Source organism: Gymnodraco acuticeps, unplaced genomic scaffold (genome assembly GCF_902827175.1).
Source record: "Gymnodraco acuticeps unplaced genomic scaffold, fGymAcu1.1, whole genome shotgun sequence".
In the NCBI taxonomy this organism is placed as follows: domain Eukaryota; kingdom Metazoa; phylum Chordata; class Actinopteri; order Perciformes; family Bathydraconidae; genus Gymnodraco; species Gymnodraco acuticeps.
Window position 1 is genome coordinate 58,183 of NW_022990341.1, and position 26,473 is coordinate 84,655.

General features: G+C 40.0%; 1 protein-coding gene across 1 annotated transcript in view; it reads left to right on the plus strand.

The window, feature by feature from the left end:
* The first annotated feature begins 893 nt into the window (after positions 1-893).
* Positions 894-26,473, plus strand: part of atp10a (ATPase phospholipid transporting 10A) — a 51,446-nt gene continuing 25,866 nt past the window's right edge. The window contains exons 1-10 of the mRNA XM_034223539.1: positions 894-1,592; positions 11,409-11,613; positions 12,771-12,856; positions 15,123-15,229; positions 15,316-15,447; positions 17,323-17,453; positions 18,982-19,234; positions 19,506-19,723; positions 20,659-20,853; positions 25,796-26,345. Of these exons, the coding sequence (XP_034079430.1) occupies positions 1,180-1,592; positions 11,409-11,613; positions 12,771-12,856; positions 15,123-15,229; positions 15,316-15,447; positions 17,323-17,453; positions 18,982-19,234; positions 19,506-19,723; positions 20,659-20,853; positions 25,796-26,345 (2,290 nt within the window). The 5' untranslated portion in view covers positions 894-1,179. The remainder of the gene's footprint in view (positions 1,593-11,408; positions 11,614-12,770; positions 12,857-15,122; positions 15,230-15,315; positions 15,448-17,322; positions 17,454-18,981; positions 19,235-19,505; positions 19,724-20,658; positions 20,854-25,795; positions 26,346-26,473) is intronic.

A 26,473-nucleotide genomic window follows, 5' to 3' on the forward strand; every position in this document is an offset into this window, starting at 1 on the left:
AAGTAGTCAGAGTTGCAGCGGACCTGCAGGTTTCTGGGAGTTTGTTCCAGATATTTGGAGCATAATAACTGAACGCTGCTTCTCCATGTTTAGTTCTGACTCTGGGGACAGAAAGCTGACCAGTCCCTGAAGACCTGAGAGATCTGGATGGTTCATAATTTAGCAGAAGATCAGAAATGTATTTAGGGCCTAAACCATTCAGTGCTTTATAAACCAGCAGCAGTATTTTGATCATAGTGGACACAAACGATGGGGAGAGGTTATTCAGGGGACTTGGGTGATGGTGAGTGACTGGTGTTAGCCCAGTTTCAATGGTTTATGTGCAAAGATTTGTACTTATTTGATACATTAGTAAACTTGTTTTTACGTGTTGATAATTTGTTATGATATTTTTCCAAACGTACCAATCAATTACCTTTTTTCAAATTACATTTAGTATTACATTTCTTTAAAGAAATATATTTTAATTATATTTTTATGCCATTTTCTGTGAAATTATTTATGTTTTTAATATATTTTATGGATATGTTTCTGTATTTTATACTATGATTTTTTTTAAAATTACATTTCTAATACATTTATGATATTTGTAATGTAATTTTTATATTGTCTTAAAGTGATATGTCTTCCTACTTTTAATACAATTTCTGATGTAACAACCGTATACTATTGCAACCCCCCCCCCCCCCAAATAAATTACAAATAAATAACTGAACAACTAAAGGTAATCTTTGTTATTGTTTATAAATAAAGTGTTTACTTCTCTAGTTAGCACATTTCTCTGCTTCCTGTGACTCTCCATAATACCGCGTGGCACTTGGAGACACAAAAAACCAAGGAGGAGGGGCGAGCTTCCTGTGGGTGCGCATGCGCTGATCTACAAACACAGCAACATCATTCCACCAATGGCTGAGTCCCATCCGCATGGCTTACAGATCTACTGTGGGAAGTCTAACGTTGCTGAATGCCTCCCTACTATCTCAGCATCCTTCCCAGGGAAAAAAGCAGAAGCCAAACAAGAAAAAGTTTCCTCCGACGGGAAAGAGGAGTCGCCATGGATGAAAAGGAGCAAGTTAGTGCGGATAAACCGTCGAAAACTTAAAGAATGATAACATAACTCAGGGTTTGTGTAGTTATTTATCTGAAAAAGTCCCCAAAGTGAGGGGAAAGTTTGCAGATATGGCGCGGGACAGCGAGGAGGACCCCAAAGCTGCAAAAAGGCAAAGAAAGAGGAAACAAAAGGAGAATAAAACCAGGACTGTGCACGCTAATATACTGTACGACCACGCCAAAGGGGAGGAAAACCCCAACAGACACTATTCAAATAACAAGATAAAGACCACCAAGTACACCGTGCTGTCCTTCCTGCCCAAAAACCTCTTCGAGCAGTTCCACAGGTTCGCTAATGTTTACTTTGTCTTCATCGCTCTGCTCAACTTCGTCCCGGTGGTGAACGCGTTTCAGCCCGAGCTGGCTCTGGCCCCGGTGGTCTTCATCCTGTCGGTCACCGCCATCAAGGACCTGTGGGAGGACTACCGGAGACACCGGTCCGACACCGAGATCAACCACATGGACTGCCTGGTGTACTGCAGGTGAGAGGCAATGTAAAAAGCAACATCAAGATAACAATCAATAATTTATATATATTTTAAACGACAGCTAAAGACACATTTTTAGATTAACTTTTTATTAGCAACATCCCACTTTAAATGTTCTTTTAGTCTTTATCATTTACCTACCTTTATATTGTTTGTATAGGTCTTAATCTTTTTTTTAAAAATGTTTATGTGGTGTTATTTTATATTTTATATTGTTGCATCGACTCAGTTGTCTTGCGTCTTATCTGTCAGAGAGAAACCATTATTTATTTTAATTATCATACCTTTTACCTCCTTGTGTCTATTAACCTGATGAAATGTTATATTTTGTTGCATGTACCTTTTTTAAAGTTCTTAACAAATAATCTGAGGGGCATGTGTTGTATGAAAAGTGCTATATAAATAAAGCTTTATTATTATTTATTATAAAATTCATAGTATGACATGTAGAAAAAAACATTACAAATGCGTCTTTAAAAACTGAAATAATGCCGAAGAAAAAAGGCATACAAATATGATAACATTGAAAAAGAATGTCATTAAAACAACAATAAGTGCAGGTAAGATTCATACAATATAAAAATGTGAACTTATTAGTATAAAATCATTGTAAAATTGTAACAACAAAAAGCATTACAAATGTCACAAAAACATAAATAATGTCACAGAAAAAGGCATAAAAAGAAGTGGAAAAGTGTAATTAAAACATATTTTTGAAGAAATATGATTTAAAATAGTGCATGTCATATGCACAAACGTTCTGGCAACAATTTGAAGTTTTATATTTTGTATTTACGCTAATTACCCATACCATGTAAAGTTATGAGTGTATATGACAGGTTGTTCACAATATACATTTTAATGGATGAAAATCAGATGTTTAAAATACATTTTCACTACTTAGTATTCACATGTTGTTTCTCAATGAGCATGGTATTCTTAAAGTATGTATTGTTTCACAATAATAGTATAGTTTTATTTATTTAGACAATAATACAAGCATTATTTATAGTCCAAAACGGCAATTGTTTTAAAACTGATTTTCTTCACACTCGGTTTTGGGGGAACTATCCTCAGTATTTACCTCTCAATTACTTACATGTTCAAAAGAGCAATATAAATGTGCATTTGGGTTAAATATCCTTTAAATCACGCCAACATATCTTGTTTATTTAAATGCTGTTGTGTTGTCTATCGGGACCACTTGTTGCAACCGTCTCCACTCTGTCAGCCGTGACACAACACCATGTGCAGCCACACACACATATTTAAACACATGCTTCCCATGACACAAAACAAGGATTAAAACAAAGTGAGATTGGATCAGAAATGACTTTATTGATAGTAAAACCTACCTTTCATGAAGCATATTCAGGCAGCAGCCTATACACCAACAATGAAACAATTGAGCACAAAATCTGAGCTGACAGAACATGCTCAATTTTAGTTCAACACACAGTTAAGATCACACACACTACTTTATGAACATATAGGTTCACCTACTGACTTAAAAACAGAACAAATGAACCAAATAAACCATAAATCAGATTCAGGCAAGAGACAAGAGATCCACAACAAACACCATATGATTCATCATTTTGTTGTCATTTGTTAAATGACTTAAGCCCTCAGGGTTAAAGGGACATAGTCTGCTGATGTTCAGGTTCATATAAGTATTTAGTAGGGATGTAACGATACCAAAAACTCACGGTACGATATTTATCGCGATATTGAAAAATAAAGAAGAAAAAAAATTGTGAATTATTATTTTTTTACTTCAATTATTTATTTATTTTTATTGAATAAAAAAAATCTGATTTATACAGCATTTTAGTAGTATTTTAAAGTGTCAACAATATAATAATCAGACCCTGCAATAAAATAAATCAAGTTTCACTTTAGTTTTTCAAGTAACTCACTCACTCACTCACTCAGTATCATCAAGGTTATCTTTTAGGAATATGAGCATGTCCACATTTCCAGGTAGAAGCTGGGATGTTTGGGCGTTTACAATATCCCCTGCTGTGGGAAAAACTCTCTCGCTTGGTACTGATGTTGCTGGGACAGAGAGATATGCTTTGGCCATGGGTGACAGCAGTGGGTCAAACTGTGCATTGTCTCTCCACCACTTAAAAAACAATACCGTTTTTGCCAAGAAGGTGAGGCTTATTGACAGGGCAAGATACAAATATACTGTTGGTACTTGTCAATGTCTCTAGGTGTGTACATGTAGCCCTGTAAATACGATGTCCTTTTGTGTTATCTGTTGTTTTATGTTCACGTTGTAACCTACTTGCTGCCATGTTGGACAGGTCTCTCTTGAAAAAGAGATTGATGATCTCAATGGGACCATCTGGTTAAATGAAGGTTTAAAAAAAATCACGGTAGATTTTGTCAGTCTCACAATGGTATTCGATATATCGTTACATCCCTAGTATTTAGTGTCTCTACTGGGACATGTCTCCATGCTTCAATGTTCAAAAAGCTCTTATTTTTCTGCAGCACCTCTTTTCACCCTCCGTCTGAAACCAGAGCCCAGCCTGCTCTGATTGGTTAGCTGGCCGGCTCTGCTGTTGTGATTGGTCAACCGCTTAGAGATGTCCTGCCCCTTAGCCCTATCACGTACAATGTGTTGGAGCGCTAGCCAATAGATGGGCAAGGGTTACTTGGTGATGCCACTATGTTCCCGAAGTAAACAAAGGAGTCTTGTCGTGTTGAAAGTTTTTTCAAAATCTGGCAAAAAACTATTTCCTTTCGGGGTTGATCAAGTTCTAATCTTAATACAGATGTTCCTTCACTACTATCATTAATAATCAGTCCGTAAGTTACCTGACAACCTTTATCTGTCCTGAACTTCCTCTGCTGCTAACTTTAGTGTGTGTGTGTGTGTGTGTGTGTTCTAATGAAAAGCAGCACTGTGGTCCATGCACAGAGCAGACTTCATGGAAATCAAAAGGCTCAGTGTGCAGCGGCTCCACAGTTTTAGCAAAGTCTGACCCAAGCTGCTCTGTCGAGGTTGGACATAATTGAATTTTCGTGCTGCTGCTGCCGCAAACATTTCCTCTGTCAACCCGGCAACAGCTGACCGGACTCAACCTGAAGTTGTTTTATTCTCAAGGTTAGATACACACTCCCTTTAAACTTTGTCATTTATTTTTCTGCAGGTGAATGGTTTACCTGATACATCTTCATTTAAGCTGCACAATTTGAAAAAAGACCTAAGATATTTAAATATCCGAAAAGACAGTATTTATTCTCATATCATAATATTGTGATATATTCAAGTTTTTCCAAGTGTCTACCAACTGCATTTACTTAAGTTATAGACAGACTGTGGAGTTGTACCTTATACAAACACACCTAAAAACACTAAGAATACCCCTTTAATCTGAGCTGGTCAAACTTAAATTCAGCGACCTGCTAAATATTTACATTCCAGTGATTTAACCGGGTGTGTCTGCATTTTTGTAATCTACATTTAGGAGGAAATCTGTCAAGATAAAAAGGGAATTAACCGGCACTGTTTATAAGTCTTAGCCATTTTTGATAAAAAATTGAATCAAATCCTCCCTCTGCTTTGACACGCCAAGACCGTCTGGGTGAAGGTTAGGGTTGAACAATTAATAGACATTTTTGAAAAATCACAATATGGACTAGTGCAATATTTAATTCGCAGTGAGCCCAATATTTTGTAAAATGTTAATGGTATCTGCAGAGAAAAAATATATTTCTGATATTTTATTGACATTTTTTGTGACATTTTCTGTCATTCAAGACATTTTAGTGACAATTTTTGGGATTATAAATACATTTTAGACACCTTTTATTATATATCAGATTAAGTTAATGTGAGAATATTATGACTTTTTAAAAAATATGTTATTATTTACAACACCTTTTCATGACATATTTAATATTTGTTTTAATTATTATATTTTTAGACATTTTCTGTGATTATTATTTACGTTTTTAAGAAATTTGTCAATATTTTTTTTCATTATTAGCAGTACACTACTATAGAAATGTTTCACACACACCTCAAAATCAATATCACTTAAAGTGTATGCTATGCTTTACCTCACAGAACACAGGAGTTTCTGGTTAAATGCTGACTCCAGTGAGCTAGGTTGTGTTATTGTGATATTTTCGACACAAAATAAATTACATATCTAGTCAGCGGTAATCCAGCAACTTGTTTGCCATATTAAGATAAATTACAGTTTTAGTCAATGGTAATTTATATTTTGTGTACGTTATAGCAGTCTTATTCTGTTTCAGATAGTTTTAAAGGTCACCTATCATGCTATTTTTTAGGTCTCAGATATATATATATATAAAACATGTCAATGAAGTGTTTTGCTCAAAATACCAAACAATTTGATTTAATAAAGAAAGGAGGGGGCTGAGCTCATGCGGGACCCGGCAGCTACTGTCTAAACTAAATACTGCGGTGATGAAACGCCATATCATGGATTATCAAGGATTCTCTCTGAAACAGTATGGAGCTCAAAGGCTTTCTCTCTTGCCGGTTATACCACAAGGTGAGTTCCTTTTTATTTCCTGCTTCTTCACACACATGCTCTCCAGTACAGGTTAGCTCTGAGTGTTAGCGATGCTAATGTAAACACCGACCATATTACGTCCAAAACAGTCGGGCATTGTTTCTGATGGCATTGTTTCTGATAGGGCCGTGGGTCCACATTTCAGATATTACGTCATATCGGACTCAAATCTGGATCAGCTCCGTTGTAGCCCCGTTTTTAGAGATTTGGGTGCGGAGGAAAAGAGAGAGGGTTTTATTTTCTGACGCTGCGTGAGTTCCCTGACACACCGGGGACACATATCTTTATGTATAAAAGACATAAAAAAGTGCATTTTGCATGATAGGTCCCCTTTAATGTTTAACTCTCTTGTTGTTTTTGTCCTTTTTGATAAACATACATCTTTCTATAGGACTGCCCCCTCTTCAATTATGTGTTTGTTATTTTGGTCATAGTCCACTAAGATTGATGTTGTCAATTAGACTTACTAATTTATTTTTTTCACACTGAATTACTTAATCCCATACATTTAATGAGCCGATCTTTAATAAAAACAAGATTTATAGTGGTATTTTCCCCTACAAATAATCCCCAACTACTAAGTTGAAAATAAGTTAGCAAACCTGCATGTGCTTTCTGTTATCTTTGACTTCACACTTTATTAAATGTACAAAGTCCTGTGTAAGCATAACATACCAGAGCACTCTTCTCACTGCCAAAAACAATTTGCTCTTTAAAGAAACGCAAAAGTACGATTCAGTTTGTTTTTCCACATTTACATAACAACACAGAACATATTCTTGGAAGCAAACAAGCACCTGATAAGTTAACTATTTCTGCAGTCTACTGGCAGTCAGAAGTGTGTCCTTCAATGCTGCAGGAATTTATCTTACATTCTTAGTGCATGACTTTAAAACTACCACAGTAAATAAAGCACAGAAAATATGGCCCACACAAACTAATCAATTACCCAGTTAGGTAGGAATGTATGAGCTGAGATAGACAACAGCAAGATAACGTTTGGATGTTTTGAAGCAGGGTTGTTTGAGGTTTTCTCTCCAAAGTTGGTGTACTACCTACCTAAAATAAGTGTAATATGTAAGCTTACTACATGGCCACATACTAAATAAACCTACAACTTGACTTATAATATTGATAACAAAGTATTTAATTTAAAAATGAGTGTATGTTTTCCATTATTGCGTATCAACGGCTGCATGCTGTGTTCCTTTTAGTGTTTACTTCCTGTCTGTCTGTCTTCTTCTGCTGTTCCCTTTGGTGTTTACTTCCTGTCTGTCTGTCTTCTTCTGCTGTTCCCTTTGGTGTTTACTTCCTGTCTGTCTGTCTTCTTCTGCTGTTCCCTTTAGTGTTTACTTTGGGCCCTTCTCACTTCGGTTAAATGGATTCCTTGCGTCCCTCACTTGCGTCGTTTCCCTGCGTGTAGTCCCTCCCACCAGGGAAGCATGGAGAGACGCAAGGAAACCACGAGAAGCAGGGAATGAGTTTTAAGAGCAATGGGACGTCCTTTCCTCCGGAGCGTCACGTGAAGCGACGTCCGTTTGTGATGACGCCGCATAGCTGTGCGTCTGACAGCAGCTGTGTCCCCGTTATTTTCACACACACGCCCGCCTCTGTTAGTACACATTTACTGACACAAACATTTGTATCATCTGTTATAGACCCAAATACATTAAATAAAATAAGAACTCATTCTCAAGAAAGATAAACGCCATTCTTAAAATGTATAAACGAAAAAAGCGATCATGAAAATGTTTCCATTAAATGAAGAAAATGATTTTTGACCACTTTGTTGTTCAGATATATCACATATGTGTAACTAAATGATACATTAATTGAAACAAAACACGGTATAAACTGAGGAGTGACTCCCGTGAGGTTCATGTATTTTCTTCACTCCGCTGCGAAACTGCTCTCATGTCAAGAAGCATCAGATCGGTGCATGCACTGCATTGTCCAATCAGTGAGCGATACACAGTAAGGGGGCGGGGCGAGTGTCTGAGGATTTCATCGAAGGATGGTCTGGTGGTTCCTCGGTTATAGCTCCTCCATTATCGCTCCTCGCTCCTCCGGCAAAAATAAGGCCATTGGGACGCTACTCAAGATGGCGCAGACAAATCAACTTCCGGTGAGACCGAGACCGAGGAGCGAGGAAATGAAAAATAAGAGAAGTGAGAAGGGCCCCATCTGTCTGTCTTCTTCTGCTGTTCCCTTTGGTGTTTACTTCCTGTCTGTCTTCTTCTGCTGTTCCCTTTGGTGTTTACTTCCTGTCTGTCTTCTTCTGCTGTTCCCTTTAATGTTTACTTCATGTCTGTCTTCTTCTGCTGTTCCCTTTGGTGTTTACTTCCTGTCTGTCTTCTTCTGCTGTTCCCTTTGGTGTTTACTTCCTGTCTGTCTTCTTCTGCTGTTCCCTTTAATGTTTACTTCATGTCTGTCTTCTTCTGCTGTTCCCTTTAGTGTTTACTTCCTGTCTGTCTTCTTCTGCTGTTCCCTTTGGTGTTTACTTCCTGTCTGTTTTCTTCTGCTGTTCCCTTTGGTGTTTACTTCCTGTCTGTCTTCTTCTGCTGTTCCCTTTAGTGCAGTGTTTCTCAAACTTTTTCATACCAAGGACCACTTAACCAATAAAAAAATACTCGCGGACCACCTAACTCCACAAATATCCAAAAACACATTGTTTTTTACAAATCGCCTGAAAATGGTACAAACAAGTGGCCACATGTGTGATGAAGGTGTTGCGCTGGGCCATATCATGCAATTGAAAGTGAAACTTAACCTCGCTCCATTGCGGAGATATTCCCGCGAGAGTGCGGAAAACTTAAATTTATTTATTTATTTCAAATGTGAAATTTTACCAATATACTCACGGACCACTAGTGGGCGCTCACGGACCACCAGTGGTCCGCGGACCACACTTTGAGAAGCACTGCTTTAGTGTTTACTTCCTGTCTGTCTTCTTCTGCTGCTCCCTTTAGTGTTTACTTCCTGTCTGTCTTCTTCTGCTGTTCCCTTTAGTGTTTACTTCCTGTCTGTCTTCTGCTTTTTCTGTAAACTTCACTTTTTCCTGCGGGTTGATATGACTGCACATATTCCCTGGATCCTCCTTAGCAACGGTCTGCTCTCCTTAGCAACGGTCTGTGAGCGAAAAATAGCAGACCTGTGGAATGTCCAAATTGACCAATCAGCATTGAGTATTCTACAAAGCTTTGTAATTAATTAAATGAACCACCCCATGGAGTAAGTTCACATCACATCTTGCACTGAGACTGCTTTTACTTCTATAGCAAACGTTATAATCTGGAGAATGTTATTTTAAAATGATTTATATAAATAAAGATCAATATTGCTATAAGTAGTTTTCAGTTGTGTTTTTTGTTCTGATCGAGTGCATGCAGTGTTTTAATGCACCTCATGCATTTCAGTGACAAAATTCAAGGGAAGGAATGTTTTTATATATCCGGAAGTGAGTCATTAATTTCAGGGAAGCGAGGTCGTGATGAATAAATAACATTATGAGTGTTTTTCCTCAAAATGCGTTACCGTATGTCGCTCTGGTGTATGCATTATTTATCATAACCTGCTAACAGGAATATCACAATGTTCAGAAAGGAAACATCGGTTACCATTTAGGGAAGTATTTCCGGTCATGACTGTTTTCCCGTTAAAAGTCAAGAGTTCAGCAAGTTCCTCAAAATAGTGACATTGTTTAAAATATGCCAGCGTGACAACACATGCTCATTGATTAATTGATGGATGTGGACCTAAACATATAGGCAGGGGTGCACATAACTTTTTTGCCCTGGTTCTCAAAGGAGCACCTGGAGATGTTGCTTGGTGCTCATCCTTAAAATGAAATAAACCGTAACTTTTGAGGGGGTCTTGACTTTATTTGCCAGACACACGGCACTGAACATGCAGAGGTGAACACAGAACACACACACAGAGGTGAACACAAGACAACATTAGCACGACCAGTAATCCTACAAGCTGTCATCACTCCCTCCTCACTGTTCTCCTCACTGTCTTCCTCTCTGTCAGACATGGTAGCTGATGATGTAGGCCTACTTCTTTCTCTCTGGTTGAGTCTGTGATTAGCTGCTTGCATCCACAAGTCAACAGCTGGTTTTGGGTCGAAAGTCTCTGTTGTCATCTTAGACAAGTGGATGTAATCAAATAAGTATGTGAACATAACCAATAGCCTACCATAGCCAATAACAAATTAATGTAACTTATTTTATTTGTGTTGTTCATTCATATCTTATTTTACCTTAACATTTATTTATGCTTTTTTTTTTTATCTTTCCAGTTTTAAAGGATATTTTTGGTTACTGTCTTATAGTATACATTGGAATGATTTAAAACCTGTTTATCCCAATAATTACAAAGGAGTGCCTTGGAAATATGTGTTTACATAAATTGTGACCAAACCGTTTGAACTTAGACTAAGAGTCCTTTACCTCACTGAGCTGTAGTTAACTTATCAGCCTCTCAGTCTGACTGGAGAGGACTCTCCCTCCACATTATTGTAGAAACATCTTCTTCTTATCTCCGTTAGAGCAGCTAGCACGGCACCAGATTATAATAACAACAGCGCTGGTACCACCCTCCCTCGCTCACTCGCATTTTGTCTGTGAGCTGCGGGCGCCAGATAAGCCAACATCCCCCATTTTCATCACTTACAGCGCCCATCGTACAGGGCAAATGAAAGGTGGAACCGGGGTGAAAAGGGTGTTACATTTACTTAATTGTGAATATTGTTACATCAAGGCCGAAAATTAGGATGAGCCCCAACGGTCAAAATGTTTTTTTTCCTCCCAGAACTGCCAGCGCAGCACCTCCCCAGATCTGGCGCCCTAGGCGAACATCTAGCCAGTGCTACGGGCCGGCCCTGAGTTCATATCATGGTTCATATGCAACTCGCAAATATCTTTCTCTCTCTCTCTCTTCTCTCTCATCTCTCCTCTATTTTCTCTATTCTCTTCTCTCTCTCCTTCTCAATGTTGGTACGCAAATGCGCTTTGTTTCAAATGACCCGGTGCTCTTTTTTTGGCGGAGGTGCGCATGCGCACCTGCGCACCAGTTATGTGCAGCCCTGCATATAGGAAACTATTGAGATTTACTGTAAACAGCAGGAAGCTACCAATGTACTGCTGTGTTATTACATTTTCTGTAACATAATGTTTTATGGTTGCTGTTTTTAGAAACCATCAGATATTGAAATAATGGCTCCACATCTTTCTCATTGTTCCTGCAGAGTGGAGAGGCGTTACGTGGAGAGGTTCTGGAAGGAGGTGAGGGTGGGAGACTTCATCCGGCTGCGCTGTAACGAGATCCTCCCCGCCGATGTCCTACTGCTCAGCTCCAGCGACCCGGACCGCCTCTGTCACATCGAGACGGCCACGCTGGACGGAGAGACCAACCTGAAGCAGAGGCAGGTGGTGCGCAGCTTCCTGGACCTGGTGAGACCCTTTACAGCCATCAAATAAGAGAACCGTGCTGGGAGAAATCCTGATTAATTGTATTAACCCATGTCACAAACTGTTCTCTCTCTTGCCTACTGGTAGGAGATACAGAAGCTTTAAAGGTCACCTATTATGCAAAATCCACTTTTTCATGTCTCTTCTTCATCAACATGTGTCCCCTCTGTGTAAAGAGATTCTGAAAGTTTCAGGAAAAAAGATTCTCTCACTTTTTGTCCTGATCCATTTATATAAAAACCTGTCTGAAAATGAACTGATCAGATTTTGGCCACTTTATGATGTCATAACGATTTTTTGGCTTGTGTAACCATTAGCCAATCACCAACCAAGGTAACCCTGCCTTATCACCTGAATCTCCTCCTATACCTCATTCACACCAACGCAACTCCGGTTCAAGCTCCGTGCTAGAGCTTTTCAGGTTCAGAACCGGTTCTTCGGTTTAGCTCCGGCTCTTTTCACACCGCCCAGAGTCCGACTGGTGCTGCGTCATTGCGTCATGACGTAACCGTTTGCGTGCCTGCTTCATAAAGCCAAACCTTGCGGAAACCCCTCATAGCTGACACCGACAACAACAACAATGGCCGATTGTGCTCCAGCTTCCTCTGTACCTCTTCAGAAGACCAGATTCCCAGTAGGTAGCTGGTCTCTTCAGTGGACCACTGCTGCTTGTTAAGTTTCTCCATCGTTGTGTACAAACTGGATAAAACACGGGCTTTTTGTTGTTGTTCAGGAGTTGATCCTGTCTCTGCCCCCGCCTCGACGTAAGCGTGACGAATGCTCTGCTTTTGCTCCAGCCAGACAATTTTTTGGTGCTTGAAATGAACCGGATTCCGGAGCTAAGAGGCTGCTCCGCTGCGGTGTGAACAGGAAAACCTGGTGCTTTTCAAGCTCCAGCTCCGAACTGGCCCTGAAACACCGTTGGTGTGAATGAGGTCCTAGAGCACCATTGTGTTCTTTTTAACCAAATCTCTCTCAGAGGGGCGTGGGGAGGGGCTCCTTATTTTCATCTAAAGTAACAGACAGAGAATCAGCTCTTTGGAAACAGGGCTGAAACAGAGGGGGTTATGGGTAATGCTGCAATGATCTGTTTGGTTATTTGGAAATGAGCAGCTGTTCTGTTTGTTTTTTGTTTGCAGGATTGTGATTTCGACCCCCTGAAGTACAACGGCATCATTGAATGTGAAAAACCAAACAACGACCTGAACAGATTCAGAGGCTACATGTGAGAACTCTTTCCACTTCATCTTAATTTAAATGTCACTGTCAATTTGTAAATGTCGAGTACGTTATCCTCCAGAATGGAAATAATGTGAAACAGTGGTTTGTTTACCAGAAGCCAGAAAGTCTGCAACTTATAATTATGACTTAAAGTTTTTCCAAGTCAGGATTAGGATTTGACTTCTTGGGATGTGGTTTGCCCGTTTTGACCGCGCTATAGATGTATGTGGTTCATCGTGACCAGAATATAGTGGAGCTTTAGTTCGTAGAAGTCTCCGAGAGCAAAGCAACAACTAAACTGGTAGCAATTTAATCATGTTCACAAAGGAGATTGATTAGAAGCATTCAACTTAATATACCAAAATGGAGAAGTGAAAGTCTATTTTAGACGTATGGTAACTGAAAGGGCTTTAACTATGCAAGGTGGGACTAAAGAAAGATGCCATAAGTTGCTTTATGTTTTGGAGCTTGATATCTCTATCTGCAGTTTTTTGTTTTAACCTTTTATTTATCTGTCTCCTGTGAGAAAATGCAATGCCTAATTACTTGAGTACCGCTTTACAAAATATGAGCTGGCACTTTTACATCGAGAGAAATTAAGTTATTTGTGAAACTTGTTCACTTTTTTGACTATTTTAAATGTTCTTTCATTGTCTAACAACTTGATGGTGACAACAAGACCACAATGTCTTAAGCGTCTTTGAGTTGTGAAAAGCGCTATATAAATAAAATGTATCATCATCATCATCATCATCATCAATGCTACCTTTTACACTCTGGTTAAAACAAAGACGGTGAAACATGTAAATAAGTGAGCAGATTGTGCTGCCTTCATAGAGAGCCAGGCTAGCTGCTTCCCCTTTGATTTCAGTCTTGATGCTAAGCTAAGCTAACTGCGTTCTCACCATCGCCTTGTAATCATACAGACATGAGAATTGTATCTATCTTCATATCAAATCCTCTGCAAGAAAACCAGAAAGTACATTTCCTGAAAATATTTCTGGACATGTTTATCAGTCGGTGGCATCATGTTTTGAGTTTCTAAAGAGGTTTTGAGAGCTGGGTTAATCCAAAGGGAACTTTTCATCGTGTCTCCCGAAACAACGTCTTCTTGGCTTACAGTCGCTCTCACATGTTCCTGACAGTTATATTTTACTCAGAAGAAGACCATATGCTGCAGGCTTAATGTTGCCAGGTTGCAGCCGGGCACAGCAGCGGGGTTAAAGGGGGGGGGCAGTTATCTCAGCAGTGTTTCATTACATTAGTGTGTGTGTGTGTGTGTGTGTGTGTGTGTGTGTGTGTGTGTGTGTGTGTGTGTGTGTGTGTGTGTGTGTGTGTGTGTGTGTGTGTGTGTGTGTGTGTGTGTGTGTGTGTGTGTGTGTGTGTGTGTGTGTGTGTGTGTGTGGTGTGTGTGTGTGTGTGTGTGTGTGTGTGTGTGTGTGTGTGTGTGTGTGTGTGTGTGTGTGTGTGTGTGTGTGTGTGTGTGTGTGTGTGTGTGTGTGTGTGTGTGTGTGTGTGTGTGTGTGTGTGTGTGTGTGTGTGTGTGTGTGTGTGTGTGTGTGTGTGTCTTCTGCAAGGAATGCTTGTTCTCAATTTGACGATTCATCAGGTCATGACAGTCATTTAATTTGTTTTTATTACATACAGAAAACTCTTTCACGTGTCTATTTTTCACTTTCATTATTTAAACGGTTATAACTTTTAGCCCTCTATTTTAACCATTATTATAATATAATCCTTTCCCGTTTTTAATTATTATTTTTAGCCAATCTAACATATTTATTTAATGTGCTCATGCAATATTGTAAGCTCTTTATTAAAGTAGTTTTTCTTTTCTTTAGCTAAAAGTTTTTCTTTTCTGTTTATCCATATTTTAAGATACTTATTTTTAATCTAATTATTTAAATTGTTCATGGGCTTTATTTTTCTCTATATTTAAATTGTTTGTCCATTACTTTAAGCTAATTATTTAAACAATTGTTCCATTATTTATAACATCATTATTGAAATTGAGATGTGTGTGAAGTACGGCAGAAGATTAGGGACAAGATTAATAATCTGTAACGCTGTAGGTTTTTGTTTGTGTCCATCAATTGGTTTGTTTCCATGTATTTGTTTTTACATCAAGTCCAAGCACTACTTGGGAAAGAATGGCTTTTAAGTAATTGTTTTAAATGCTACCCTCTAGGGTTGTTGTGTCAAGATACTCTTCCAGTTGTTGTGCTTTTAAATTCCTAAAACAAATCAATGTATTGGTATTTCCTCCTCAGAGTCCATCGCAGTGGCCGGAGAGATGCACTTTACAAAGAGAACCTGCTGCTGAGAGGCTGCACCATCAGAAACACAGAGGAGGCCGTGGGGATCATTATTTACGCAGGTCAGCTCCACCCCCAGAGTAACCTCGTCTCAGACTGTCTCTCCACTCGTTTGACCTCCGACCTCTCAAACCATTTGTCTCAACAGGTCACGAAACCAAAGCCATGCTTAACAACAACGGGCCGCGATACAAACGCAGCAAACTGGAGCGTCAGATGAACGTGCACGTGTTCTGGTGCGTCATCATCCTGCTGGTCATGTGCCTGTTCACTGCGATCGGTAAGAAACCCTCCAGAGATATTTTTAAGTAGGGCTGCACGAAAATACCAATGCCTTCCATGACTATTCAAACCCCTGAAGGCAGCATCTCCCTGGTTCCCTCCTCAAAAAGCCAGTGGGATTTTCAATTGGACTTTGTTTACTTCCAGAACATAGTGACATAACTATGTAACACTGACGCTCCTATTGGCTAGCGCTTCAACACATTGTGCGTGATAGGCTAAGGGGCGGGACATCTCTAAGTGGTTGACTAATCACAACAGAACCGGACAGCTAACCAATCAGAGCAGACTGGGTTCTGGTTTCAGACAGAGGGTGAAAAGAGGTGCTGCAGCACAGGCAGTATGAGAACAATAAAGAGCTTTTTGAACATTAAAGCAGGGAGACATGTAGAGACACTACATACTGATATACACCTGAACATCAGCAGGAGAGGACTCTTTAAAGTAGAGACACTACATACTGATATACACCTGAACATCAGCAGGAGAGGACTCTTTAAAGTAGAGACACTACATACTGATATACACCTGAACATCAGCAGGAGAGGACTCTTTAAAGTAGAGACACTACATACTGATATACACCTGAACATCAGCAGGAGAGGACTCTTTAAAGTAGAGACACTACATACTGATATGAACCTGAACACCAGCAGGAGAGGACTCTTTAAAGTAGAGACACTACATACTGATATACACCTGAACATCAGCAGGAGAGGACTCTTTAAAGTAGAGACACTACATACTGATTTACACCTGAACATCAGCAGGAGAGGACTCTTTAAAGTAGAGACACTACATACTGATATACACCTGAACATCAGCAGGAGAGGACTCTTTAAAGTAGAGACACGACATACTGATATACACCTGAACATCAGCAGGAGAGGACTCTTTAAAGTAGAGACACTACATACTGATATGAACCTGAACATCAGCAGGAGAGGACTCTTTAAAGTAGAGACACTACATACTGATATACACCTGAACATCAGCAGGAGAGGACTCTTTAAAGTAGAGACACTACATACTGATATACACCTGAACATCAGCAGGAGAGGACTCTTTAAAGTAGAGACACTACATACTGATATACACCTGCACATCAGCAGGAGAGGACTCTTTAAAGTAGAGACACTACATACTGATATACACCTGAACATCAGCAGGAGAGGACTCTTTAAAGTAGAGACACTACATACTGATATACACCTGAACATCAGCAGGAGAGGACTCTTTAAAGTAGAGACACGACATACTGATATACAACTGAACATCAGCAGGAGAGGACTCTTTAAAGTAGAGACACTACATACTGATATACACCTGAACATCAGCAGGAGAGGACTCTTTAAAGTAGAGACACTACATACTGATATACACCTGAACATCAGCAGGAGAGGACTCTTTAAAGTAGAGACACTACATACTGATATACACCTGAACATCAGCAGGAGAGGACTCTTTAAAGTAGAGACACTACATACTGATATACACCTGAACATCAGCAGGAGAGGACTCTTTAAAGTAGAGACACTACATACTGATATACACCTGAACATCAGCAGGAGAGGACTCTTTAAAGTAGAGACACTACATACTGATATACACCTGAACATGAGCAGGAGAGGACTCTTTAAAGTAGAGACACTACATACTGATATACACCTGGACATCAGCAGGAGAGGACTCTTTAATCGTGGGAAGCCAATTTGTGATTGCAAAATAAAATGGTGCTTCCCTAATGTAAAGGTTATCCTTACTTTCTCTGAAATCAGAACTTCTCTGACTGTGTTTACTGTGCCTTTTTTATTTGTATATCTCCTCTCTCCTGTGTTTATGTGAGTTGACCTTGTGCTGTTTTCTGTTGCAGGTCACGGGCTTTGGATGTTTCAGTACGGAGATAAGAGGCCGGTGTTTGACGTGCTCAGCCCAGAGGGGACGGATTTATCACCCGTCATGACGGCCGTTTATCTCTTCCTCACCATGATCATCGTCTTCCAGGTACGCAGCAGAGGGGAGCAAAGGCGCAGATAATAAAACATTAAAGTTTGTAATGTTTTATCCCGCCGTACACTGAAGAGCAACCGACCTCTAGATCTGTATCGTCACTTTTAATCTGGAAAACAGAGAGGACTTGCTCCATGCTGAGAAATAATCTTTATAACAGCAGAAGAAGATTGACAGCTATTGATCTGTTTATCTTTGTTGGCTTGTGTCAGTGGAAATGTCACCCTGTCCTGTGTCACATGTTGCAAGTAGTCCTGGTTAATTTAACGAATCAGAAATCAACAGTTTCACTTTGCAAACATGATCTTTTTGGAGGTGGGTGACTTGCAGTACTGCCAGATAAACACATGACTGTGTTGGTGGGGGCTGGGCCTTTCCTCCCAAAAGCCATGACTCATTTCCACTTTCCAGAAATGTTGCCTGGAAATGTCTCACCCTGGATTACAGCAAACATACACAAAGTACACGTATATACATTTCTCCCATTGGTCCTTAGGAGAAATAGACATCGTCCATTGAACATGCTTGAATGTATTTATTCTATTTAAGACTAGAAAGGTTTTACGAGCTTCTGCTTGTTCTCAATTTGATGATTCATCGGGTCATGACAGTCATTTCATTTGTTTTTCTTACATACAGCAAACTCTTTCACGTGTTTACTTTTCACTTTCATTATTTAAACGGTTATAACTTTTTTTGCCTTAACTTTTTTTGCCTTAACAATTTAACCATTATAATATAATCCTTTCCCGTATTTATTTAATGTCCTTATGCGATATTTTAAGCTCTTAATTAAAGTAGTTTTTCCTTCTTTAGCTAATTATTTGACTGTTTATCCATATCTTAAGATACTTATTTAATTATTCATAAAAAAAATCCCGTTAAAGTTTTATTTTTAATCAAATTATTTAAATTGTTCATGGGATTTATTTTTGTCTTTTATTTAAATAGTCCATTAATTTAAGCTAATTATTTAAACAATTGTTCCATTCTTTTTAACATCATTATTGAATCTGTTTATAGACAAACAAATATATTCATTACTCATTGAGGATATTTAATTTAAATAAGTTTTTATTATTTTTTAAAGCTAGTTATTTTAATTATTAAAACTGTTAAGTATTGTTAACTTTTTATGTGAACAATTTATTTTTATTTTTAAGCTAATTCATTAAAATACTTATCCATACTTTTTAAGGTAATTTTTTGTAACTGTTAATGCCCTAATTTTAGCTTATTATTTTAACAATTTTTTAAGCTAATATTTAATACTACATGCATAATTTTGTATTCAATTATTTAAAATGTTCATGCATTTTAAAGCAATTTTTCGAGCTCAATATTTAAATAGAAAGAAAAAAAATCTATTATTTAAAAAAAAATGATGATTAAGTATGTTAATGCATTATCTTTAGCTATTTGTGAAAATATTTATAATAATTTCTGTTCCTCTCATGCACCTCCTGTAAAAGCCTCTCACTCTGCCCCCCCCCCCCCCCCCCCCCCCCCCCCCCCCCCCCAGGTGCTGATCCCCATCTCTCTGTTCGTGTCGATTGAGATCGTGAAGATCTGCCAGGTGTTCTTCATCCATCAGGACCTGGACCTGTACGACGAGGAGACAGACTCCCATCTGCAGTGCCGAGCGCTGAACATCACCGAAGACCTCGGACAGATGCAGTACATCTTCTCCGACAAGACCGGCACGCTGACGGAGAACAAGATGGTGTTCAGGCGCTGCACCGTCGCTGGGGTGGAGTACTCCCATGATGCAAATGGTGAGAAAAAAAACCACCTATATTATTTAGTTTCTCAAGTTAATTGCACTATAGTCTAAGTGACATAAAGAATATATATATAATATATCATTTTTTTTTGTAATTATCTTTTTATTTTCCTTTCTTTACAGGTTAATAAACATAGGAACAACATTCGCAGAAAAACAGACAGACTTATCCTTAGACCAAAAGACAAATAATAACACAGGGCGACATAAAGTATTTCATTGATATAAAGTCACTCTTAATGATGTGTTCGTGTGTTATCCAGCCAAAAGACTTGCCATGTACCAGGAGATGGACTCTGAGGAAGAGGAGTGCCCGTCTCGCGGCGGGACCCTCCCCCGGCGGGACAGTGTGGGCAGCCATCAGAGCGCCAAGGTGGTCCTGCGCTCACAAAGCACCAAATCCCACCGCAGGACCGGCAGCCGGGCCGAGGCCAAGAGGGCGAGCATCCTGTCCAAACACACCGCCTTCAGCAGCCCCATGGTTAGTACCAAACCATATGATACCATACAATAGAGTGGTGCAGTGATGACGTATTTGTGTAGGCCGACCCAGAAGTAAGCTGCGCAAGGGTTCCCTCGACAAAAAAGCAACGGGATTTCTCCATAGGATTTTGGAATATTGTAAAAAACAAGATCTGTGGAAAACGAACCTGTTTGATAAATGCACGTTTTGTTCAGCCGTATAATCTCCACATGTCTACCCTACTTTTATAATTAGGAGTACAGCAGGGTCGCAAGACTTCAACGTCATGCCAACTTGAGATCGATACTCAAAAATACAGATTAAAATATCATACCATAAAAGAGGGCCAGCATCCTGTGAAAACACACCGCATTCAGCAGCCCCATCGTCAGATCCATACCGTACCATACCATACCACACAATACCACACAATACCACACAATACCACACAATACCACACAATACCACACAATACCCTGAAAATACCGTACCAGAGGGCCATCATCCTGTCCAAACTCACCGCCTGCAGCAGCCCCATGGTCAGTGCCAAACCATATAATACCATACAATATCATACCATAAAACAGGGCCAGAATTCTGTCCAAACGTACCGACTTCAGCAGTACCATACCATACCATATGATACCATACAATATCATACCATAAAACAGGGTCAGAATTCTGTCCAAACGTACCGACTTCAGCAGTACCATACCATACCATATGATACCATACAATATCATACCATAAAACAGGGCCAGAATTCTGTCCAAACGTACCGACTTCAGCAGTACCATACCATACGATACCATACAATATTAAACGGTCAAAAACGGAATGATACGAAGTGGTACGGTACGATAAGATAATTATACATACTTTTTTTTGCTTATTTTAACTGTTTTATGTGAATACTGAAGATTTTCTGTGCCGTTTCCCTCCCCGTCCTGCAGGAGAAGGACATCACACCGGACCCTCAGCTGCTGGACAAAGTGAACGAGTGCGGCAGTCAGATGGACTTCATGCGGTTCCACAAACAGCCGATGTCACAGCTGCCCTCCGACCTCGCAGACGTCCTCGACTTCTTCATCGCTCTCACCATCTGCAACACGGTGGTGGTGTCCTCCCCCAATCAGCCCCGGCAGAAGGTACGGTCCTCCAACAAGCACTCGTTATCTCAATAAAACAAGTAAACCTTTTTACCGTTAAGGAATAAAGGACAGTGTCATCCCACATATATTTTAGCCTTTGCACACAAACATATATAACACACTACAGGAAAGGGCAGACCCCAAAGAGCGGAGTAGGGCCTCTTAAAGTTGACGTAAAGTCGCCACAGTTAGGAACGTTTTTTCTCCATTCATTTTGTCAGCTCCTTTTTCAGACACCAGATTTGATTGAACACTCCAGTCAATCTTGTCTAGCCACATTTAAGAACAATACATATTTCCAAAGATTTAGCTAACCTTTATTTTTCTTCCTGTTCCTTGTTCAAACATGAGCGTCCATTTAAAAAATATAAAATATATAAAAAAACGTTAAAGAAACCCCTAAATCAACCTTTTGCAGGCAGCTCTCTCACTGTTCTGCTGTGTGTGTGTGTGTGTGTGTGTGTGTGTGTGTGTGTGTGTGTGTGTGTGTGTGTGTGTGTGTGTGTGTGTGTGTGTGTGTGTGTGTGTGTGTGTGTGTGTGTGTGTGTGTGTGTGTGTGTGTGTGTGTGTGTGTGTGTGTGTGTGTGTGTGTGTGTGTGTGTGTGTGTGTGTGTGTGTGTGTGTGTGTGTGTGTGTGTGTGTGTGTGTGTGTGTGTGTGTGTGTGTGTGTGTGTGTCCTCTCCTCACACACTGTTCTCCAGCCGACAGTCAGAGGCACAAATGTGTCCAGATTAGACCTTATGTTTTATTATTACTTGTTTCTGTTGGAGGTTATCTGATACGATGTGAGGAAATGTATCACTGGCTTTGATACCGTCTGCTTTCTCTTTGTATTGTGTGTCCTCTGGGCCAATGGGATTGTTTACATTTTATTATGATGCCCTTGAGGCTGAACCGGCTCCTGAATGATTTATATCTGTGTGAGAACCAATGTGAGTCACTCCTGCTATTGTACCGCCCCATCTCGGGATAAAGTGAACGAGCCAGAAGCTGCATTTTCATCAGTGCTGATATTTGTACTGCAAGATCATAACATAACACTGATTACAGATTAATTGGGGAAACCAAACGTGATGTTTTTATTTTATTTTCTGGTCTTAACCTGTTAAGCCCCGAGCCTGTTTTTCAGGTCTCAGGCTCGAAAATGACATTCCCAGAACAGATGACCATAACTTCACTTCTAAAAGGGTTACATTAATAATCTTTTTTCTCAAAGCAATGATAAACCTGTGAGTTGGATGTAGAAGAGTCAGAATCAATATAGAACTTTTTTATTTTAAAGTCAATTCAGATTGAACAAATGTAAATTATAGTGTCCGTCCAAACAAAAAACATTACTTACAGTGAAAACCACCCTTGAATGATGGGATAGTAGACTAAAAGCTTTAGGAATCCAAACTATAACATATAATAAGTACCCTGTATCAAAACAAGTGACATTTGACCTTTTAGAGAGATTTAGAAGAAAAAAAACACTTCTGGGGTCATTTGGGTGGATTTTCCATATCTCTGTCCCCCCTCGGTCGATTTTGATGATTGACACCTCTTTTTAACCGTTAGAGCCAATAGAATCGAGGAGAAGTTCCTAAAATCCATCTAAACATTACCCATTGGTGAATGAGTGATGCGTAGCCAGAATACCAATACCGGAAGCTGTCATACACTCTAGTAGCTATCGTAGCAGCTAATAGGAAATCTCCGTTATTGACATAAAAATGGAATGATGGATTACCAGTAACCATTTCAAAGTGACACAGACACATTGTATTAACCATTGGATTAACCTTCAGCTGCGTTTTTATCGTTTTAATGCCATTGAGCACAACTTTTGATCAGAAAACAACAAAGTTAAGACGTTTTTTAGCCGTTTTGGCTCCGTAATGCTAATCTTTTTGTGGTTGTTTGTTGTCATTTCGCCGCAAGTTCTGATCGCTCAGTGATGATACTTATATGTCTGGAATCTGTGGAATCTCAGCTTGCTAATCGATATCTTGTTTGTGCAGATCCGATAAGTAATAAGGGTATTTTACCATGAGTTCTGTGCTAAGTGCGTTAGCATTTTTTCGCTCAGGGCTAATTCAGAGCCTTTGTTATTACTCTTTTGTTTCGTTTAGCTAAAAATGGTTAATATTGTCTGAAAGCTGAGTTTCTTCCCGTTAAGTGAGTATGACACATTCATAGTTTATTAAATGTTTAAAAGCCCTCAGACGCTGTTTCTTGCAAGATGTTGCGTCATGCTTAAGCAGCATCCTAAATGCTTCACAGAAATGTGTCACCCCTCTATTAAAATCTTGGAGCTCATTCCCTAATATTGGTGTTGGTAGTTTTGTATTTGAATCTATTGAGTCTTTTTAGATTAGCTTTTTATTAGTGCCCCCCCCCCCCCCCTTTTTGAAATGGTCTTTTCAGGTTTATAATATTTTTATGTATTTTATAGGTTTTTATTAATATTATTGTATAGAGTGGCGAAGTCCCGCCCTTCTACTTCTACCGTCTTAAAAAATAATTTCCATGTCAAAAAAGTCACAGTTTGTCGTAAAACTGTTGAAATATAAGACTATGAAAAATACGCAACTAGAAAGACTACAAATCCCAGAATCCCGGTCCCGCATGCTGGCTCTCACGGAACCGACTAACTCCCCTTGTGTGTATGCACAGCTCTCAACATGCCCAGACTTGGAGTGATTTTCACCTCTTTTAATACTTTCCGCCTCATTCTGAGAGAAAGAGGTGAAATGTTTCAACGTGACGGCCGTCTTGGTGTGTGGTGCGAGACGGGAGATGTAGTTCATTGAGCGGTTTCACACAGAAAAAAGTGTTACTTCACAGTTTTACGACTCATTTTTATTTTTTTGATTTGCAAAATTATCGTATGTGTAATTCGTGGCACAATTCAAACGGGATCGAAAGATAATCTTTCTCTCGCCGTCAGGCCCGGTTCCAGAACAAAATGACTAAGGGTGCATCTGAGATTAAAGAGGGTGCAGTGGTAAAGTGCTATTTTTATAAATGGGGAGTGGACATAACACCCTCTAGGGGTCCTCACCTCCTCTAGGGGGGTCCGGGGGCATGTTCCCCCGGGAAGATTTTTTTTTAAAATATTGAAGTTAAAAGCATCAATCTGGTGCACTTTGAGAGCAACATGAAGAGATCTGGATACATCTCAACACCCATATGAAACAGACCTGTAAGCAGGTTTACTATTTCTTTATGGATATTTTACAAATCACTCCCCTTTCAAGACCGAAATGTCTACATGCAGAAGATGGCATCTTTTTTAGAGGAATATTCCAGCCAATCTCTGTTGTGAAACCATGAGCTGCAAAATGAGCGCCTTACCCCACTGTACAGGCGAGTTGGGTACTTTTTTTTAAATATACCTCGGCAGGCTCTGTTTTGCCGAGGTCCTCTGGCACTTGCGGGCCACCGAGGGGTAGCGGTGTTTGGGGCAACGAAGACGCCTGCGGCTGCTCCGCCTCCGTGGGCGAGGCGGGCAAAGCCGGCGAGTCGAGCGGGAGGACGTTATTGTGCACGACAGTGGCCGCGGGTAACGTAATCTCCCCATGATCTGAACTGTTATTACCTGCAGTGTTACTGCTGGCGATAAGGGCTGGTTGTTTTAACCATTTTCTGATGTCCATCATTGACTGCTGTGTAAGCACCTTGCAGATGACGAACGCGCAGAGGTCACGCGCACCTGACATAATAATGTTACTTACCGTTTAAATTGACCAAATAAATGCAGCAGACAATGTAACCACAATTACAATTTATTTTATTTCAACTATATTCTTCTTCTTATTATTATTATTATTATTATTACTACTATTATTATTATTATTATTATATATATGTAATATTTTTCACTTTTACTTAAAGGTGGGGTAGGTAAGTTTCAGAAACCGGCTCGAGATACACTTTTTGTTATATTCCATGGAATGCTCTTAACATCCCGATAGCAATGAATATCTGAAGTGCTTTGACAAAAAATCCATAAAAAAGTCATCTGTGGAAGCCGTAATACTGTAAAAAGCACGACCAATCCGTTTAGCCGGCCCGGCTAAACGGATTGGATTGCCGCCCTGTCTGTCAGCCTTCCATCTCGTGCACGCACAAATGTATCTCGTGCCCTCATTGGGCGTGCCGTAATTGGGCGTGCATTGCGCGTTCATGTGTGTTGGAGGAGGTGCTCTGTAAGGAAGTCTGAAGGAAGGGGCGGATTCTTTTCGGCTGTGTACTTTCAGTGCACTCGAGCCGGTTTCTGAAACTTACCTACCCCACCTTTAATATATATATTTTTTCCACTTTTATTTTTTAATTTATTTTTCACTTTTAATTTTTCAAATGAGGGTGCATAACAACTCAACTGAGGGTGCAATGCACCCTTATGCACCCCCGTAGAACCGGGCCTGCTCGCCTTTGACTTCAATACATACTTTTTCCGAAATAAGGTCCCATGGAGCTCCCCCGGAAAGAGAGGGACTTCGCCTCTCTATAGTTGTTTTAGAGACATTCCTATTTAAATGAGTCTTTAATCATTATTATTTGCTTATTTTATTATACATTTTTATTATTATTTGTAATTTATATAATTTTTTTTATAGGTTTTTTATTTAATTGTATCTTTTCTTTTCTTTTTTACCGAGATGGATCATTTGTATTTGAAAATGTTTTTTGTTATACCTTTTACCTCCTCGTGTTAAAAGGTTTTACCGTCTGACCTGAAGATCATTTTTAGTTTCTGTTTAAATGTGTGCCATGTTGTTAAAGCACTTTGAGCGGCACCAGGTTTATGTAAAGTCCTACACAAAAATGTATTATTTTTTTTAATCTTATTTTTTATTTGGACAACATAAGAACAAACATACAAAATTACAACATTTACATACTTTACAATCTTCATCGAAAAAAAAACATTTTAATTTCTCATCATCCTCAGGTGCGGATGAGGTTCGAGCTGAAGTCTCCGGTGAAGACCATCGAGGATTTCATAAAGCGCTTCACCCCGAGCCGCCTGACCTCGGGCTCCAACAGCAGCAGCTCCTCCAGCCTGGTCACCAACCGCTCCTCCACCCGCGGCTGCTCCAGCCTTTTGTCCTCTCCGTCCGCCGAGAGCACCCTCACCAAACTGGACGAGGAGCAGAGCATGCAGCACGCCTTCAGCCCCGTGCCGCCGCAGTACGATGGGAAGGCGTGTAGCGCGGCGGAGGGCGAGCTGCGGTACGAGGCGGAGTCTCCGGACGAGGCGGCGCTGGTTTACGCCGCCCGCGCCTACAAGTGCTCCCTGGTGGGGCGCCTCCCCGACCGGGTGACCGTGGAGCTGCCTCACCTGGGGAAACTGAGCTTCGAGCTGCTGCACACGCTGGGCTTCGACTCCAACAGGAAGCGCATGTCGGTGGTGGTCCGACACCCGCTGACGGATCAGATCACCGTCTATACGAAAGGAGCAGACTCCGCCATCATGGACCTCATCAGACCCCCCGACACAGGTAGGAAAATCACCTTCGTCGAATCAAAGGAGCTCAGGGTTAAAGTCCCGGAGCGGACAAAGTTCAAAGGGTTGACTTGATCTTTGAGAGGTTCCTGTCCTTGAACATAGGTTTAAGAGGACATATTC